The sequence below is a fragment of the Pinus tabuliformis genome, chromosome 1_2 (assembly GCF_031772625.1).
Source record: "Pinus tabuliformis cultivar Carrire ecotype Pingquan chromosome 1_2, CPIR1, whole genome shotgun sequence".
In the NCBI taxonomy this organism is placed as follows: domain Eukaryota; kingdom Viridiplantae; phylum Streptophyta; class Pinopsida; order Pinales; family Pinaceae; genus Pinus; species Pinus tabuliformis.
Window position 1 is genome coordinate 421,303,235 of NC_142298.1, and position 20,242 is coordinate 421,323,476.

At 37.8% G+C, this 20,242-nt stretch overlaps 1 protein-coding gene across 2 annotated transcripts in view; it reads right to left on the bottom strand.

Annotated features, from left to right (window-relative positions):
* The window catches only part of LOC149206135 (protein root UVB sensitive 6-like), a 226,005-nt gene that overhangs the window by 157,914 nt on the left and 47,849 nt on the right, over positions 1 to 20,242 (bottom strand). For both annotated transcript variants that reach the window (XM_089395325.1, XM_089395326.1), the window contains exons 2-3: positions 7,021 to 7,119; positions 6,714 to 6,827 (exon numbers count right to left, since the gene is read on the bottom strand). In XM_089395325.1, coding sequence (XP_089251451.1) covers positions 6,714 to 6,827; positions 7,021 to 7,119 — 213 coding nt within the window. The remainder of the gene's footprint in view (positions 1 to 6,713; positions 6,828 to 7,020; positions 7,120 to 20,242) is intronic.

Sequence of the window (20,242 nt, forward strand, 5' to 3'; positions counted from 1 at the left end):
ATGTTGCAATACAAACAACTAGAATCCCTATTGAAAATCTAGTGTGTAAAGAAAATCATTTACATGAAGTAAGCCAAGAAAAAATTACAAGTATGATAAGGGAACATTGAACTCCTTATTGACATCATAATCACAAGGGAAAATGCACTGACCAATTAGGGTATCAGCATCAATCAGAAAGAAAACAATTATCATATCTTCCAGAAAATAGTGGTACCAGTGTTATTTAATCTCATAACAACAATTCATCATGCCAAGCGCGCAACATTCCACAAAGGATCAAATTAGGATGGTTGGATCATTTTTCAATCCAACAATTTTGTTCAACATTCGAAGGTAAATGACAGTTCCAAGAATTGAAAAAGATATGAAGACATTACAAGACAAAGAAAAAGATATCAAGCCTTTCCATAATTATGCTTTGAGGAAAAAGCATTTCTAAAGGGGAAGGCAGTGTTATCAACATAGATATATCAATAATTAATAATTAATAATTATGAAAGGACATCTTTGTTAGTTGGGACATGACTATTCATCCCACCTAGTATTTATATGGGCCCCTCATTTGTAACCGAACATATCATTCTTTCATACGTTTATTCAATATATATATTTATTTATCCTAGATGGATTACTTTATATTCCAAGTCTTCTAGATTATTTAACTGTGAGCTAGGTTTGGCTATCATAGCGCACATTCCTAGTGTGCATTTCCTTGTATATTCATGGTTTTGGGGAAAACAACACACAGTTTTACAAATCAATCACGATTTTAGCTTTTGATTTGAGGATATTGATGATGGATCTAACCACCTTAGCACTCTTCTCTAGGGCGCACTCTTCTTAGAGGTTCTTATATTATTTGTTGAAGAAGGATCTAGCTACCTTGCACATTTCTCAAGGGCACACCTCCTCATAAGCATATTTTATTGTTATTTACCAAGTCAAAGTGGTCCAAGATGCACTTCTCCCAAAGGTGCACTTCATGAGGTCAATATCTCATTGTTTACTTCATGCACATTCTTCAAAAGTGGCTTGAGAAAGTTTTTATTGTTGACTCCTCACAGGTAGAAGGTTGTTAACTTGTTACACATTATAAGGAGTGATCTTGAGGTGGCTAGAAAGGCACCCTAGCTTTGAGGGAGCCAACATAATTCTATAGAGGAATTTGTTACACATTTGTTGAGGACATCCTATTTATTGAGGAATGTTCTTGGTTCAAACCCTAATTCACCCCCTTTTGAGGCTCGGTTCACACATGGTAGACCTCTCTTGAAGGGCACCCATTTGGAGACAGTTATTTGTCATTTCTTGATGATTATATGCTTGATCAAACCCTCATCTAAAGGTTGAACCCTACCTTCTAGCTCTATACTTGGAGGTGGTTACTAATTAACTCCGTTATTTTATTATTGTGGAATTGTCTCATGGAGTTAATTTATTCATAACTCTATTATATTATTTTCTTGGAGATGAGGATGTTTATTTAATTGTTTCTTCTGAGAGGAAAGTGGATCTCAACAACTCATTGCTACTCTTAGTAAGGAAGTTATTGAAAAGGTTATTTTGTTGTTATTCCTCGAAGAACTAATGGATCTAGAAAGACAATTACTTATTTATTGTAAGAGAGCTAGAACTCACTCAATTTATTTCTAAACTCAAAAACCTTGTGATTAATTCCTAGTAGATTTTATGTCTACTGAATAAAAACATACTTGAGTTCGTAAACATTCAGCAGAAACAAAATATTAACCAATCTCAATAACACATTTGACACACACAAATTATGCCCAATCAACATTTCTCCATTAATAATAATTCGAAACTACTTGGGTTCCTGTCATTGTTTTAAAAAACGGCCGAGTCGACTCTGACTCGGCCGAGTCAGACCGAGCCAATGCCTAGCCGAGTCGGCTCGGTGGCCGAAACGGAACGGCTGGCCGGGTTGTTACCGAGCCAATCATTGACTCGGTCGACTCGGTAACAACTCGGCTAACTCGGTAATGACTCGGCCGGCTCGGTAACAACTCGGCCGACTCGGCTCTTTGACAAAAATCCTAAAGCACATTTGTCAAAAGTTGTTCTGCCTCCTACATATCAATGGTTGGGTTGTTGTTTATTGCATATTTATAGCCCTAAAGTAATCTATCGCTGTGAGAAAGTTTTGAAAATTACAAGGCCGAAGTATGGTTATCCTAGTGGCATGAATTAGAAAACTGAAACAATGCATTGAGCCATACAATGTTTTTAAAAAGGAAAATGTTCTGCCAATGGACTAATAAATACATATTTACCTCTGATTGTTCTGGAGCTTGACCAGAATTAAATCAAGGGTTTTGAAACTTCATTAGGGGCAAGAATTGGTATTATTGTTGTTGTAGTCTAGTGATTGTCCTTAGGCTGAGGCAGAAAAGAATCCTGCATTGGGTGCCATTTTGATATAATGGATATATTCATGAGCCTACTTTGATCATATGTCGTCTTCTCTCTATATTCTAAAGCTTTGTGTTTGGAAACATGAATGAAAATCTTTAAAATTATGTTTTTTATAATAAAAAAAAAAAAATTATTGTATTTTTTACAATGACTGAGTCATTGAAATCAAACCGGCCGAGTCGATACCAAGTCGGAGTCAGAGTTCTAAAACATTGGTTCCCGTTCAGGGATAACGGCCCAACTAAGGAAAATACATATACATCATACACTGGATCTAATAAAGTCAATCAAGCCCTAGAAGTTAGAACTATCCTTAATCTGCATGGCTGATCTGGATCTCCTATGATACACCCCTCAACCCTCCTTGGAACTGGCACACTTTAGTATCTAATATCTCACTTGACAAAATATTTTTCTCAATGTCTTATGCCACTGCATGGTGTGTCTTTCTCCTCTCCTTAGCCTTGCTTTTATAACTTCACATTGAGCCAAATCCCTAACCCTAACCTCCAAAATGATAGATGGTTGAGATCAGATATCACTTCACTTGAGCTCAACAGTTGAGATTTAAAACATAATTCACTAAAGTGAATACTATTACTTTTCCTTGGTTTATTTAGCTCAATATCCAACATAATTAATTATGTGCTTTTCCAAAATTAGACTTAGGCTAAATTACAAAAACAACTTACTCAATACTTGAGCAAGTATCCTAGAGAGACTTTGTTCTGTGCAAAAGTACCTACCCAAGCTACAAACATCAACACACTCTATTTAAAAAGTAGCTCTCTCCATTTTTAAACTATGATGGATTTTGGGGAGAAATCCCTTGGAGCTTACTTAAATATCTATTGGATCCTTTTGGAGGATTAAGCTGCCCAATTGTTGGACTTGTTCTCTAATGACGAAAACCAAGGGGAATTTAAGGTTAACAAAAATGGGTTTTTTCTCAACTGATGGCTTTTTCCTTACACATTTTACTAGTTGAATGGGATCACAATTACATTTCCAATATATATGGTACAAATCTAGTAAAGATCTCTCCCATTTCCAAAATCAATAAGAATCTAGCCTATATCCGAGCCATCTCCTGATACAGCACAAATTCAAGGTCCTGAAAAAGATCCAATAATGTAGCTCCACATTCTAACCATGCCAATGAATCCACAATCATAAGTTTTAAAGACTCCTTCCTACCCAATGATGTTGTCCTGCAGAGTAATCATCCAGAAAATGCCATTTCAATCTAAGTACCCTTGCATTCTAATTATGCTAGTTATTACATAATTATGTTATCTTTAACCTGACTACTATCACAGAAATTGGCAATAAATTTCACCAGAAATTAAATGGAAATACACAAATCTGTCATATGGCACAAATATGTATAGAAAAATATACAGAAAATTTCAAAAGACAATTCCGACACTCTACTAGATCCAGTCATGAAACGCACAGATAAAATGTTTCAAGTAAATCATCAAAACAGAAAAAATTAGATCCCAAACATATTCATCCTATCTAGCAAATGAATGATCCCAAAGAATTAAATGTGAAGTCAGACTTCGTGGAATTTGTGAAATAAAGATAACAGAGTACAAACTTCTTGTGAGTTTTCCTAACATCCAAAGATATTCTTCAAAAATTTTATAATATGATCAACTAAATGCCTAAAACTAAGTTGCAGGGGTACATGTACCCATACACTCAGTATATATCACTTGTACATAGTTCAGGGACAGGAATGTACCCTGCTGTACCTCCAGATACCCACCACAACCAGTTACAACTGGATACTTCTCACCCAAGAGATGCAGCTGTACCGAGAAATCAGGTGCTCTAAGATCATTTTATCCATGAAAAAAATTAACAAATTAACCCAAAATTAAAAGAAAAAGTGGACATCTCCTCCAAAACCCTAACCCATATGCCGTACACTTTTATGAACTCATAAACACTAAAAGACACTTCACTTTTACATATTCATTTTCAGCATGAAAGGAGAATGGTCCAACAGTAAAGAAGAAAAAGATTACAGCTTTCAGTGCCCTTTATCTTGCAGAAAATTCCCGGACAGCAATAGCAATTGAAGAGGTCAAGACTCAACTGTTGATTTAATGTTCAATTTTTCCACAGTATGGGTATTTTCTCGGCATTTTAATCAATCTCTGGTGCTCAAATTTCATTTCCAAACGATGATGACTGATTACCTTACCATTGACGATGATGAGGATGTGGCAGAACTAGATGACTGCCATTGAGGAATCAAATCTGTTGTTTTCTGTCTCATTTTTGTAAATGGCATTGGGCAAATTTTTAATGTACTTGATCGAAGACTCAGGAGCTATTAATGAGAATGATCAAACTTTACTGTTTTGCTAATCATTTTTCAGTGTTAAATGAGAATCATGAATGGAAAATGATTGACTTTGAAGTTGAACTATTTAAACGATGAATATCAACCAAAAATCGATATGAATCCTTGTTGATTTACATAAATTTCAGTTGTTTTTTCCAATTTTTTACAAGGTTTCTGGGATGGGGAACAGGAAAACACACATGGGGGACGTGTGAGAGCACCCCAGAAATTTTAGGGAAATTCAGGGGGATCAGGGATATATATATACAAGTTTGATTCAAATTGAAATCCAATAATGAAATACATTGATTCATACATCATAAATGATTCAATGAAATAGACACAGTAAAATACTGTATGCACTATACATTGATTTAAATTCATCATTCATCATTCATTATTATCGAATCTGATTAGTACTAAGCAAAATAGTAGATACTAAAGTCTAAAGACTGGATAGTAAATTGAAATTACTCGAACTCAAAAGCAGTAAAATAGTAAATACTAAGAAGTGACGAGTCAAAAAATCCACCCGGGGTTATCAATGTCTAGAGTCAAGACTCAAAAGTTAACACTGAAAATGACCAATGAACAATAAACCAATGTTATCAGAACCAGACAGGCATCGAACAAGTCGACCCCAAAATCAAGAACCGGAAGACACAGAACAGAAAAAAATAAACAGTCAACGAAAAAATACATAATATTCAAATTTGAAAAAAAAAATTAAACATTTAAAAAATATATATGTGTGTGCGCGTGCGCAACCATATGAATCCTAACCATTATACACAAATATATAAAGTTTCTCATATATATAGCAAGTAAGGTTGCACATAACCAAATGAGCACTAAGCACAATCCACTTTTGAACCCAAAATACATCAACAAAGAGGCTTTAGATGGCCTCTATAGTCCCAAAAAAATCATGCTACAACAAATACATTAATATCATCAAAACCATTACTTATATTGGGATATTCATCATCAATATCACCCTCTAAGCATTAATATAAGATAAGAAATCTTAACATGTCAAATCGAGATTTTGTTTGAATGATGGGTACATTTTTACTAGGTCCATGACAGAGGAGTTCAAAAATCAATGCCACCAACATTGAAGTACATAGTGTTTGGTGCTCTTGATTAAATATTAGTTTCATACCCTCATACATGATATAATCGAATGGAAACATTGCAATCCCCCCAATCTTGAAATCCTGAAAATTGGTAAGTTGGTTGGAATTTGAGTGGGATCTAAACTTCTACTTCCTCCATATCAAATCCAATGAGGTTGGAACCACTCTCAAACATCTTGAAACAATTAATGGTAATGTTAAAATTTTAAGTAACTGGATTTACTTTAAGAATTTAACATTACCAGTATTGCTATCTTAGCATTACCATTAATTACATAAGCATTAATAGGGCCCTAAGGTTGAATATCAGGATTCCCCACTCATAAATTATTGTTTTCTGGCAAAATTCAGAGGGGATGCCCATAAGCACCTCTTTGGGAGAAACGCATCCCCCACATTGGGAAAAGTTTCCCTTAGTTTCCCCAAAAGTGGGACATGGGGAAACATTTCCCCAGACATCCCCCCGTCCTGGGAGCATGCCCCCCATTATGGGGGATGCATCTCCATGGAACACTGGTTTTTTCTTCATATATATAACTCTTTGGGTACCTCTGAAGTACCCTGACCCTGTTTCAAACAGTGTTGTACTCGCACTTGTACCAGTACCAACACATCCTGGCAACTTAGGCCTAAAACCATCCAATACTTCAAATAATGGATTACATGAAATGCAGTAAATTAGAATGCACCCAGGGTAAATACATTTGAGAGAGAGTTGTGTATAGTTTGCAAAATAGTGCAAAACATATAGAATGAAGCTTCCTCCAGCTGCAGCTTACCTTGAGAACCCAGTTTATAGCAACAGCAGATGAAGTAGCTCCTTTTCCAGAAACTCCAACAGAATGAAGCAATGAGTGTGTTGTAAAAACACCCATTGCTCCACCAAAGAAGTACTGCAACAAACATAAAAAAGGGTAATTTAGCATTATTAACTTATTCAGAAATAGAACAGAGAACTTTTGTAGGGCACCAATAAAATCAGAGGAAGAGATGCCAACTATCGATATAATATTAAATCTCAGAGCAACCAGATAATGCCCGATAAGACTGAGTACAAGTAACCAGTTAGAAGTTGGGAATACATACTTTAAGGGCCCTCCATTGCATGTAAGGTGCATAGGAAGGGGTGACACTGTCTGGATATCCTTCTGGTACCACACAAGATCTTGTAAAGGTAATTAACTCCTGCAAAAGAATCATGTGCTTTGAGATTGAATTATTTGCTAATTAACAATGACATCATCATAGTTTGAGCACAAGTGAGTTCTGCATTTCTAAGTGCCCATTTCCAATTATATATACAATAGCCTAAGCAATTGTGTACTATTTATTAAGCAGACTAACATTTAAATCCTATAACTGTTGTCTGTGAACATTTCCAATTATATATACAATAGCCTAAGCAATTGTGTACTATTTATTATGCAGACTAACATTTAAATCCTATAACTATTGTCTGTGAACGTAAGTCACACTGTTTGATGATATCCACATCTGAAGTCAGCTTCTGAATATGAATGAAAATATGTGACTGTTGAAAGTTCAAACTGATCAGAGATAATGCAAGCACAAAGTTTAACTCTTCCAGCAAAACATTCCAATCCTATAAGTATCATGCCTAAACATAAGTCATATTGTTTGATGATATCCAAATCTGAAGTTGGCCTCTCAATATGAAAAAGTATACAATTTTTCAAAGTCCAAGCTGATCAGTGATAATGCAAGCGGAAGGTTAACTCTTCCAGCAAAATATATCGATTGCTGTAAAAGTTAGCACAGTTAATGAAACTCAATTTCATGAAACAAGTTGCATATTTGGTAGTTGAACAAGTTGTCTGTTCTCAGAAATTCAGAAACATAAATGAAAATTGAAATAATGTCTACAGCTAATAAAATTTACTCAATTTGCATGCTTATTTTACATCTTATGATTGTATGCATGTTGAATTAATTTTATTAACAGTGGACATTTTTTCAAATTTTAATTATTCTCGAGTTTCTGATAGCACCAATTATGTTCGACTACCAACTATGTGACTTCTTTTGTTAAATGGAATCTCATTAACTGTGCATAATATTACAACAGTTCTGTTTGACATATTTTGCTGGAAGACTCCAACCTTCTGGTTGTATTGTCATGAAGCCAAAACCAAGCAACGGAAACACTCCATCAGATGAATTGCTCAGAATACAAATAACAGAATGGCCATAACTATATCAGTATGTGAAAAGCAGTTCTGTGTTTTATAACTCTAGTTGTATATTAATATAAGAATTACATGAGGACACATCCCCCATGTTCCCTTTTATCATTTAAACTCTCACCAAATGTGTTGAAATTTGGGCAGCTATGGGATGAATTTCCCCATAGCCCTAGAAGAAGCCCATCTGCCTCAACAGAAGCCCCAAGGAAGAACCTTATAATCCAAACTGGTTAAGGGAAATTATTAATTGGCTTATTTAATGTGGCAATTCATCCAAGGCAAGCAAATGGAAATATATATATATATATATGGGCAAGCTTTTATTAAAAGGAAAATGTATTTGAAAAGAAATTTAAATTTTGTTCTCCCTCAAAAATTACAAATTCAGCCTCTCCAAAATAAGGGTTACGTTGAGGCGCTCCATTAATTAATATAAATAAGGATTAATGGAAGCAAATTCCATGTATCGATCCCCTCATCTCTGAGTTGCTCGCATTTTTTGTTTGGTGGTTCATTAATACCCTGCAGCTCTTGCTAATCTCTGTCACTCGATTCAAAAGGTTCTGAGGCTCGATTCAAAAGGTTTTGTGGCTCAATACAAAAAGACATTGGCACGCATTCCTCAGATTAAGAGCTTGCATATCTCAGTGAAAGAAGTCTCGCATTTCTCTGTTCTAAAACTAGCATTTCTTCAAGACATTGGCACGCATTTTTCTCCAAGTATGGCCCGCAGTATATTTATCTGAGTTTTGTATGGTATTTACTATAGCTCGCCTTCATTCTTCTACGGATCGTACTATGGGTCATATTATGGCATCACTCTATGGTGTCAATGTTTTGATATATATGTGACAGCATTTTGATGAGACAGCGTATTATATATATACATATGAGATAGCATTTTACATATGACAGCATTTTGATATATATGTGACAACATTTTGATATACATAGTGACTTGGTTCAATATAACCCTGACGTGAATTTGTAAGACTCTGACAGCAAATTTGATCTACATAACCACGAACAAATTTTGTTGATGCCAGTGATGGCAGTGACTCGGAACTGGAAGTGATGTGATAACACAACTATCACATACTCTTCATAACAGTGATCTTATGTGCATAACAGTGCCCTAGGGCCTAGAGACAGAGTTTTATGTGATTGCATGAAAGTGACCTTTGATGATTCTCATAACAGTAAATTTATGATAGTGATTTTGGTTCAGGACAGTGACTTATATCTAAATGTTGATAGTATGGATGTATGACAGAGTGACCTTGGCATGGCAAGTATAACAGTATGTTCATAAAGTGATGGCAGCTCTAACTCTGATGAGTTTTGATGTATAATGTGACAGTGACCTTGCTCTTATATGTTGCCAGTAACCCTGGACACTGCTCTAACTTCATGATAAATGATGTTGCGTATGATGCCACTCTAGACAGTGATGTATACATTTACCTCAGACATAGTGACGGTGCTCTTGGATGGCTGCCTCCATGATAATGATGATGTGACAGTGCCTTTGACATTTGACAGTTGCCCTTGACATGACAGTAATGTCTACAATTCTATTGATAACAGTGTCTCTTATGAAGAGCGGGATATATGTTGTGCTCTTATGTTGATGACGTCAGATGTCTGCTGTTAGGGTTGGCCCTAGGAAGCATTATGTATTTGACATTGAAAGTCTTGTGTCTCATTATGGATGTACTTTGTATCTCAGCTGAACAATTGATGAATATCTAATAGAAAAAGAATTTGGATGGGTTTTCCCCCTTGTGGGGTTTTGCCCTGGTCTCTGACCAACATTCCGAGTGTCCCCTTTGTGCATGCTTTTCTTTTGTAGTTCCTTTATGTTCCGCTACAATGTTGTTATTATTGTTCTTTCTACATAATTGCTAATGATATCAAGATGTTATGGGGTGAATGTGATAAGTAAATGATGAAAAGTTTGAAATGCAATTATCTACAGCAAAGAACAATAAAGTCCTTAGAAAAATTAACATGGTATCAAAGTTGGGTTGAAGAAAATTCATTGAGATCACCCCGGTAAAGAAATCGGTGGAAAAGAATAGAGTGAAAGAGAACAAGATGGAAAAGACCTAAAACAAGCTAGGGTTTGTAGGAAACCCTAGGGAGACCTTTTTGCAAGTGCAAGCTAGGGTTTGGGAGAAACCCTAGGAATAGCCTTGATATGAAAAAGGCCTGATATGATTCAGAATTATTCATGATATAATATGAACAATGAGATGCCATTTAGTTATTCAAGTACTTCCTAATATGACATTATAGGTGAGAAGCCCTCGATAGATTTAGAGAAACCTAGGAGTAGGGTATGTTGCAGATCCTATAGTATTGTATACATTGATGATTGGTCTTGGTTGCCGATGAAAGAAGATAAAGGATGCAGGTGGTATTCATGAGGATGCATCTCTTCTAAAGACAACATTAGCATATGATCGATGGTCAGTGGTGCCTCCTTACCATAGTATTAAAAATTGGCCAGTTTGAACCGGAAAACGATCAAACCAGTCGCTTCATTGGCTAAACCATCTAGACCGGCCAATAAGGTCAAAGCCACCATTTCGCCCTCTTTTTTTTAAAAGTGGGCCTAACCAGTCGGTTTATGACAGAACCGGCCGGTTTATGGGTAAACAGATCGATTCCGTCATAAACCAGTTGGTTCATTGCCACATCAGCCGCAGACCCACTGGGTGGTGTTTTGGAAGCTTGTGAGGTGGTTTGGAGGGAAACTAAGGGTTGTTTCCCTCCAAAAACAACCCCTCCAAGCCAATAAAAGGAGGTCTCCCCTCTCATTTGCCTCACACATCTCATTTGGAGTTTTTGTGAGTTTCATTTTGAGCTTGGAGAGTGTTGAGTTTTTGCTGGAGTAATCATCTTGGAGGCTTGGAGTTGGACTTGGAGCTATTTTGGAGATAGCTTGGAGCTATTAGTAGAGTTGGCATCTTCAAGAGGAGGCTAAGGAAGCTAGTTTGCATTTCCAGGTAAAGATTTGGAGGGAAACTAAGAGTTGTTTCCCTCCAAAAACAACCCCTCCAAGCCAATAAAAGGAGGTCTCCCCTCTCATTTGCCTCAAACATCTCATTTGGAGTTTTTGTGAATTTCATTTCGAGCTTGGAGAGTGTTGAGTTTTTGCTAGAGTAGTCATCTTGGAGGCTTGGAGTTAGACTTTGAGCTATTTTGGAGATAGCTTGGAGCTATTAGTAGAGTTGGCATCTTCAAGAGGAGGCTAAGGAAGCTAGTTTGCATTTCCAGGTAAGGATTTTCACTTGAAAAAATCCATATTTCATTGTTGTCCATGTATTTAATTTTTTTATGTGTTCTATGCTAAGTTAGATAAATATGGGCGTATTTGGGAGATCATTGATAACAAATGGAACAATCAACTCCATCGTCCTATACATGCAATTGGGTAATTTTTGAACCCAAAGTATCATTATAAAGCTTGGCTAGGAGATCTACAGGTTGGGGAGGTCAGAGGTTAATTGTATGATTGCTTGGAGCACATGGTCCCAAACCATTTTGGCAAGTTGGAAATACATAGACAACTTACTCTTTTCGGTATGGCAGCAGGTGCCTTTGGCAAATATGGCAAGAGATGTGGATCAACCAAGTAAGCAATTCCAATTTGTTTTTCTTTTCAAGTTCAATTGTTTACAAATTTACAATTCAAATTGTTTGTAAATACTTGTAAATAAGTAATGAAATGAACTAAGTTACTAATTAATATCTTTTTCTTCGCAGCACATTGGCGGGAGTCATTTGGCGGCCAATGTCCTCAATTGCAAAAGTTTGCAATTAGAGTCCTCTGCCAAACTTGCAGTGCTTTAGGTTGTGAGCGCAATTGGTCTGTTTTTTAGTGCATACACACAAAGAAGAGAAATTGTTTGGAACAAATACGGTTAAATGATCTTGTCTTCATGCAATACAACCTTCGACTAAGGTGCAACCAAATGATGAACAGAAGAACTCATTTAGATCCCATTGTGTTGGACGATATTGATCCAACATCAGAATGGGTGGAGGAGACTGAAGATCCTGAGTTTGATGTTGATTTTGATACTGACATGGTGGTAGGGGGGGTTGATCCCAATGTAGATTTAGTAGCGCCATCAGAACTAGAATTAGTAGCCACATCAAGCAAAGGAAAACAACCAATGGAAGGCACTAGTCGTGCAGCTCGACCAACTCATGCTTCCATTAGGTCCACTTCTATTGTTATTGGTGCTACTACTGAGGTTGCAGATGAGGCTGAGGCATCCTCAAACTCTGATTCAGATGATGTTTATGTAGCTCCTATTGATGATCTTGTGTCTAGTAGTGGTGATGAGTTTGATCATATGAGGAATGATCATGTTGATCACTGATATGTACCTGTAGAGTCTAGACTTGTAGCCTTGTAGTAGGGCAATGGCCCCATAGCTTGTAGCATTGTTTTTGGACTTTATAGGCCATTTAGAACCTCATTGCTTATGTATTTTGCCGATGATATGTATTGCACTCTTTGCCATTTTGATATATTCAACTTTATATGGTATATAGATGAGCAAACTTTGCATATTTTGTCTCTATTGGTTTGGAATCATGGTTTTAAATCTTAAAAATAGTTTTCTTTCATTAAAAATCAATTATTTCATGTATTTTTTTTAAAACCTGTTCATTGAGATTTGAACAGTCCCGATTTGACCGGTTTTGGTTTGAAACCGGTTTATTAGGTGGACCAATGCGGTCACCGGTTTCGGTTTTTAATACTATGCTCCTAACTAAGAGAAAAATAGGATCAAGAGGGAGCAAATAGCTTCCTACAACCCTCATTAAAGATAAGTATTTTCAAGGCTCGTATTATAACACTACTCTTATTTAGATTTGTCAATTTTGGACTAATGTTTACTCCTGCACGAATATTTGAATACTTCTTTTACTAACTTCCTGGATAAGAAAAGTTGATCCTTCTTAAAGATCATTGTGATGTGGAGCATTGCAGGAAGAATTACCACTTAGAGGAAGTTGAGAGCCTCCTACAATTTGTTTCACTAACGTCTTGAATGAGGACGTGATCCACCTTGAGGATCATCAAGATGCAGAGTAATGAAGGAAGAGCAAGCTCCAAAAGGAGTTGGTGTAATAAAACTTCAGAGGAAGGAGTGGGAAAACGAAGGTGCCACTCTCATTTATAGACAAGAAAGACAGTCTTTTCTCATCACCAAGTACACTTTCATTATGATTATTTACTTTGACATTATTTCTCTTGCTCTTGTTCTGGGATCTACAGGCACTTCAAAAGGATGTGAGGACCAAGTCCTCTATGTCAAGATTGAGAAGGATGCAAAGCCATTCCATGATTAGAGTGGCACTTGAAAATGGACAAGAGCTAAAGACCTCGAAGGAAGGATTGCAGTCTCCTTGGTTGATAACTATGATTGAAAAAGCTTCTTATTTAGAGCGAGTAGATTGAAGTGCACCAATCTAATATGATGTTGAGAGCTATATGTCCTTCATGCAAGGAACATTCTTGATGACTAAGATGTAGCAATGTTTGATGCTTCTGTGATATGGTTCAAACTATGATGAGAAGTATGCTCTCAGAAAATGAAGGTTATGATGAGATCTTGACTTTCGTTGCTTGATGTGTTATTGTCATATGTATGTGAAGTAAGCTTCCTCCATGATGTATATAAGAAAGAAGCATAACTTGGAAGCTAGAGCTACCTTAAGGCTTTCAAGCACGTGAGATTAGATTCACGATTTTAGATGGAAGAAAGTCCCATATGGACTCAAGAAGGCCCTCTGGTATTGGCATACTTGAATTGATGGTCATCTAATGCAGACACCAACCTTTCGTTAGGTTGCAGGTATGCCTTTAATATTTGGTTATATTCACTGACAACTTATTTATGACAGGATCGAACCATCTCAGTAATTAGTGCCAGAGGGAGTTGACTGCAGAGCCATGGTGATCAACTACTTGAGATTAGAAGTGTAACAGAGAGATGATGAGGACTTCTTTGTAAAGGGAAGTATGCTTGGCATGATGGGCTACATTAAGGCAATTGAGAGACCCTCCTCTTCAAATACATATTTTGATGGATTTCCAAAATGAGTTGACAGTTAGATGAATCCTGGATTTGCATTATGTACTTTGAGTCATATAGAGTTGGATATATATACTAGTATGTTGCACGAATTGGTAATTTATGATCTAAAACCCACTGTTGAATACTTGAGTCTATATGCATCTGAGTGTTGTCTGCCATGATTTTCTAGATAAGATAAGTACTGAAATTTGTTGCTTTGAGTGGCAACACGCATTGATGCTAGCATAATTGGTTGCAAGTTAGTATGATTGAGAAATCTCTTTGAAGCTATTTGAACATATGTTAGGCATGACTATGATATACTATGACATATTGTGGGATCTGACATGCAGAGAATCATGTGTTCCATGACAGGTCCACGCACACTAAGATCAGATATCACTATATCTGAGATATGGTGCAGAGAGGAGCTATGAGACTCCATTACATTTTGATTGATGAACAGGTAGACAGTGGGATTCTTGAGTTACAAAATGTAAGCTTGCGGTTGGCCTGATATTCTCTAGGTGGCATGCACTATGGCCAGGACTAACAGTTGTAAGCCTAGTGAAGGCATTGATGAGAAGAAGGGGTCCCAGGCTGATTGAGAATGTTGAGTGTGCTCTCCCCCCCAGTTGAGCTCCCAGGGTGAGGAATGGAGCAGTAAGGGTTCCTGGAGTTGAGGGAACTTTGGACAATATGATAGGGTGTGATCCTTAACCTTGTGGTAAGTCGATCTCGCCTATGGTCGCTTTGACAAAGTATACCCCAATTGGCATCCTACCCACAAGTTGGGCTTGTTGGGATTGGTCCTCCCCATCTAGGCAATGGGTTGAGGTGACTTGAGATAGACTGTGATCCTTAACCGACCAAGTAAGTCGATCTCGCTCAAGCCTTGGGTTGCAAGTGTTCTACCACTTGACTCTTGAGGGTCTCGATGGAGGATCAGCGGATAATAAGACAAAGGGTGATCCTTAAGTTGATCTCGCCTATTGTCGTTAGACGATGGGATATAGTGTGATCGTTAAGATGATCTCGCCTATTGTCATTGATTAACAGGACAGAGTGTGATCCTTGCCTCTCATGGTAAGTTGATCTCGCCTCGTGACATTGGATATAGAGTGGTAGTCGGAAGCTTCGTTATACTTGAAAATAAATGTCAAGATGACATCGTATGATGTGATCCCCTATTGTTCACATACATGTGTTCCTAGGAACCATATTGGAAGAAAGGCAAGATACCATCAAGAAGTCCTTCTCAAAACTTGACAACAAACTTGTTCATTTGAGTTTCTGCAAATGTTGCTACCTACTTCTGTTGTTGCTTCCTTTTACCCTTCTTATTTAGATAGTATGATGGATAATGAACATGCTTATGACAAATGCGGCACTTGATTTTGCTCAAGTCTTTTCTTGGTTGCGAGGCTGAATCGTCTAGGTCCATTACCTCTACTCGTATTTTTCTAATCAGATCAGGCTAGGTTTCTCATCACCACACTTCTTATTGGCCTTTTGTTAAATTTAGCAACTAGGGCCAAACTCCACCTTGGACAGCTCATATGATGCAACTGATATTTTTATTGGATTCCTCTTTCTGGGAGGTGTAGGATTGATCTAAAGATCATCTCATTCTGTACAAATGGAATTATGAATTTATTTCTATTATGGACAAACTGTCAAGGTCGGCCAGCAATCTAATGTAGGCTCAGAAGCCCAAAAGACACATCTATTCATCCTCAACATTGCATATAAATAGGAGTCTCTTCCTCATTTGCTCACTCATATTCACACACATCTCTCTCTCCTCATGTGATTGGGTACGGATTTCTGGGCAGCCTCTCTCTCCACACGTGCGAAGAAAAAGACACTAATTTTTTGTTTAGGCGTTGACAGAATTGCAAGTGGGTTTGACCAACGTTGACCAGGCAGTGGTTGACTTGATTTGACCGCATTTTTCTTGAGGATATTTCTGTTTGGGCAGGCCGCATTTTTGGGCACAAAAATCAAGGCAATCTGAGTTGTTTGACTAGCGTTGACTGCAAGAGGGTTTGGCCAAAGTTTGACTCTGCGTTGACCAAGTTTTACTAAGTTTTTCGGGACTGTTTTGCGCTGATTCGAATGACTATTAGAGGCCGAGTTGACTGTGTTTGACCAAGCTATTTTGGAGGATAAATTCTACCACGTTGACCAGTGTTGACTTTCTGGTTAGGGCTTCCTGTGACTGCAATTTGACTGGACATATTTGACTTTGATTAGGCAAGTGAATTTTGTATATTGTACTCTCTCTCTTTGTTGAACTTTTGAAGAATAATAAGAAGAATTAATCAAAGGGTTTCCCCACATTGGGGTTTGTCCCTAGCATTCACCACCTCTTGTGTCCTCTTGTATTGGCTTGTCTTCCACTGTTTTTATTTATGTTCTATCTGCATTTACTATCATGTTAATGTGATTGCTAATCTGGAAATTGATATTGGACTAATAAGAAAATCGAAGTAAATTGCTCTTAAGCATAGAACATACCATTGTTATCTAAAATTAACATGGTATTGGAGTTGAGATGAAGACAAAGCCCAAGCAAGAGTGAAAAGAGCAATCACCGAGATTTGTTGGACAAGGACAAGAGTCAATGGCCTCCGCATCTTACTTCAAGCCTGATGACAAGCTCAATGATAAGTCTGATTATCATGCATGGAAGATGTCTCTTGATTTGACTTTGGAAGAGCAGGATGTTATGGACTATGTGCAAGGGAACATTTTTGAACCTCCTTCAAATGCACCGGTTGCCACGAAGACACAGTACAATAAGGGTGAAGTCAAAGAAAAGAAGATTATCAAGGATTCTATTAGCAAGCATTTGGTAGCACACATCTCCGATTTAAACACATCTAAGGAAATGTATGACAAGTTGGTTGGCATGTTCAAAGCTAGCAATGCAAACTAAGTTCTCTTTCTCAAGAACAAATTGAAGGACATAAAGAAGGGAAGAGGTGAAGATATTCAATCCTACTTCATGAGGATTACCAAGATAAAAAATGATCTTCTTTCGATTGGAGAAGTTATCGCTGATAGGGAGCTCACTCTCATTGCCCTTGGAGGACTCCCTCGTGAATGGCATGTGTTCAACACTACTATTCTCAACAACGACAGGATTCCAAGTTTTGAAGAATTGCTGACTAGATGTTCTCAAGAAGAAACAAGGATGATGGAAATGGATATGCCTTCAAATAGGAATGATTCCATTGCATTATCCGCTCATGCTAAAAAGAAGAACAATGCAGGTTCAAAGAAGCAATGTCAAGGAAGGTCGGGATTGAAAAATGTAAGGAAGGGAAGATGCTTCATTGCAACAAGTTTGGCCACTATGCTAGGGAGTGTCCTAATAGAAGGGATACACCTCATGATGATGACAACCACAACCACAACAATTTCAGGGGCGACAACAATAAAAGGAATGGCAGATTCAACAACAAAGGACAAAGGAATGCTCCCACTACTCAACATGGAAATGGTTGACCTCCCAGAAGATCAAGAAACTCCAGGGTATGATGAATCTAATGTTGTTGATAACAAGCAAAAAGAATTTTATCTCTTATCTGCCCTCTCAACTGCCTCTCCTCCGGATACTTTGGGAAATTGGTTGATTAATAGTGGTGCCTCAAGGCACTTCACTAGGTATAAGGAAGCTCTTTCAAATCTGATAGAAAAAGATACAAATTTGGAAATCATTCTTGGGGACAATGCCACCGATCCCGTGAAGGGAGTGGGAATGTTACTCTTCAATTGAATCAAGGTAACACCATTCATCTACAAGAAGTACTATATGTACCCGATCTAAAGAAGAACCTGGTATCTATCTCGGCAATGGAAGACAAAGGATTCAAGGTGGCATTCATCGATGGAAAGGTACGTGTTTGGAAAAGAAATTTCAAAGAAGCATTTACTCTTGGATTCAGGGTTGAAAGCTTATATCAAGTTGGAGGAAGTCCACTAGGAGCTATGTCATGCAATACATCTCTTCAATCTGAATTATGGCACCGAAGGTTTGCTCATATTCATTATAAAGCCCTACCCGATGGGACGAAGATGGTAACAAGTATGCCCGAATTTAAAGTAGAACATGAAGGTGTTTGCCAGGGATGTGGTGAAGGAAAACATACAAGGGGACCATTCCCCTTAAGTGATAGCAAGAATACTGACATTTTGCAATTGGTTCATTCTGATCTATCTGGTATGATGCCCGTGAACTCTTTGGGAGAATATTTATATTATGTTATCTTTGTGGATGATTTCTCTCGCAAAACTTGGATATATTTCTTGAAGAAAAAGGACGAGGTATTCTCATGGTTCTGTTCTTTCAAAGCTTTGGTCAAAAATCAAACAGGAAAGAAGATCAAAATATTGAGGACCGATAATGGAACCAAATATGAATCAAATGAGTTCAATGACTATTGTAGAGAAGCTAGCATTAAGAGGGAGACTACTACCGCATATACCCTTGAGCAAAATGGTGTTGTTGAAAGGAAGGATCGTTCTATTATAGAGGCCACTCATGCCATGCTTCATGGTCAAAGCCTTCTGAAGTTCTTATGGGTTGAAGCTGCCAACACTACTATGTATGTTCAAAATAGATGCCCTCATCAAACGTTGGACTCCAAAACTCCCAAAGAAGTTTTCACCGGTAAGAAACCTGATGTTTCTCACTTTAGAATTTTTGGTAGTACCATATATTTTCATGCGACAAAAGAAAAGAGAAACAAATTGGATGCATCAGGGAAGAAAGGAACATTTGTGGGCTACAGTGAAACTTCTAAGGCATATAGAATCTATGTGCCTGGTCAAAGAGAAGTGGAGATAAATCATGATGTCACCTATGATGAAGACGCTGCCCTTGGGAAGATTAGTAACCTTCTTATTCCTAGGAAGGACAATGAAGCAGATTCAGGAAAACAGGGAAAACCGCAGGATGAACCGATGACCGATTCTAAAGGACTAATGGATCCCATTGATCGAACCTCCTCATGAGACCCTCATGGCTTAGGGAAACTCTCGAAGATGCCGAGAGACATGTTGCACCAAAGGGGACATTTCGTGAAAGTAAGAAGTCGAATAGGTACCAAGGGTACTTAACTGCCATGAGCACCATTGTTCAATCTGAGCCTTGCACATTCGAAGAAGTTGTGAAGCACCAAGTTTGGAAGGATGCTATGAACGAAGAGTATGAGTCGATTATGAAGAATGATGTCGGGGATGTGGTCCCTAGACCCAAGGACAAGTCCGTTGTCACCTCGAAATAGCTCTACAAGATCAAGCATGGCACTGATGGAAGTGTTGAAAAGTTCAAGGCTAGATTTGTGGTACGAGGCTTCTCTCAAAAGGAAGGTGTGGACTATGATGAGATATTTGCACCTGTCTCCCAATATACCACCATCTGTTCAATTATAGCCATTGCTGCCTCACAAGGATGGAATCTACACCAAATGGATGTCAAGACAGCCTTCTTACATGGTTCAATTAAGGAGGAAGTCTATGTAGAACAACCCGTGGGGTTTGAAGTTCAAGATCGTAAGACACATGTATGCAGGTTGAAGAAAGCCCTTTATGGGTTGAAGCAAGCTCCTTGAGCTTGGTATGAGAGGATCGACAGCTATCTGATGAAGCTGGGATTTACAAGAAGTGAAGTTGATCCAAACCTTTACTTTAAGATTGAGAATGATAGACCTCTCATCTTGGTACTTTATGTGGACGATCTCTTTCTGACAGGTGCAGACCCTCTTATTCATCAATGTAAGAGGGAGTTGGCTTCCGAATTCGAGATGAAGGACCTAGGACTGATGCATTATTTCCTAGGGTTGGAGGTCTGGCAAAAGCCAGGTGAGATTTTCCTTTCTCAAGGAAAATACATTGTGAAGCTACTTGAAAGATTTGGGATGGTGGACTACAAGTCCATGACTACTCCGATGGAACTTAACTTCAAGAAGTTATGCGAAAGTGTTGTTGGGCCCG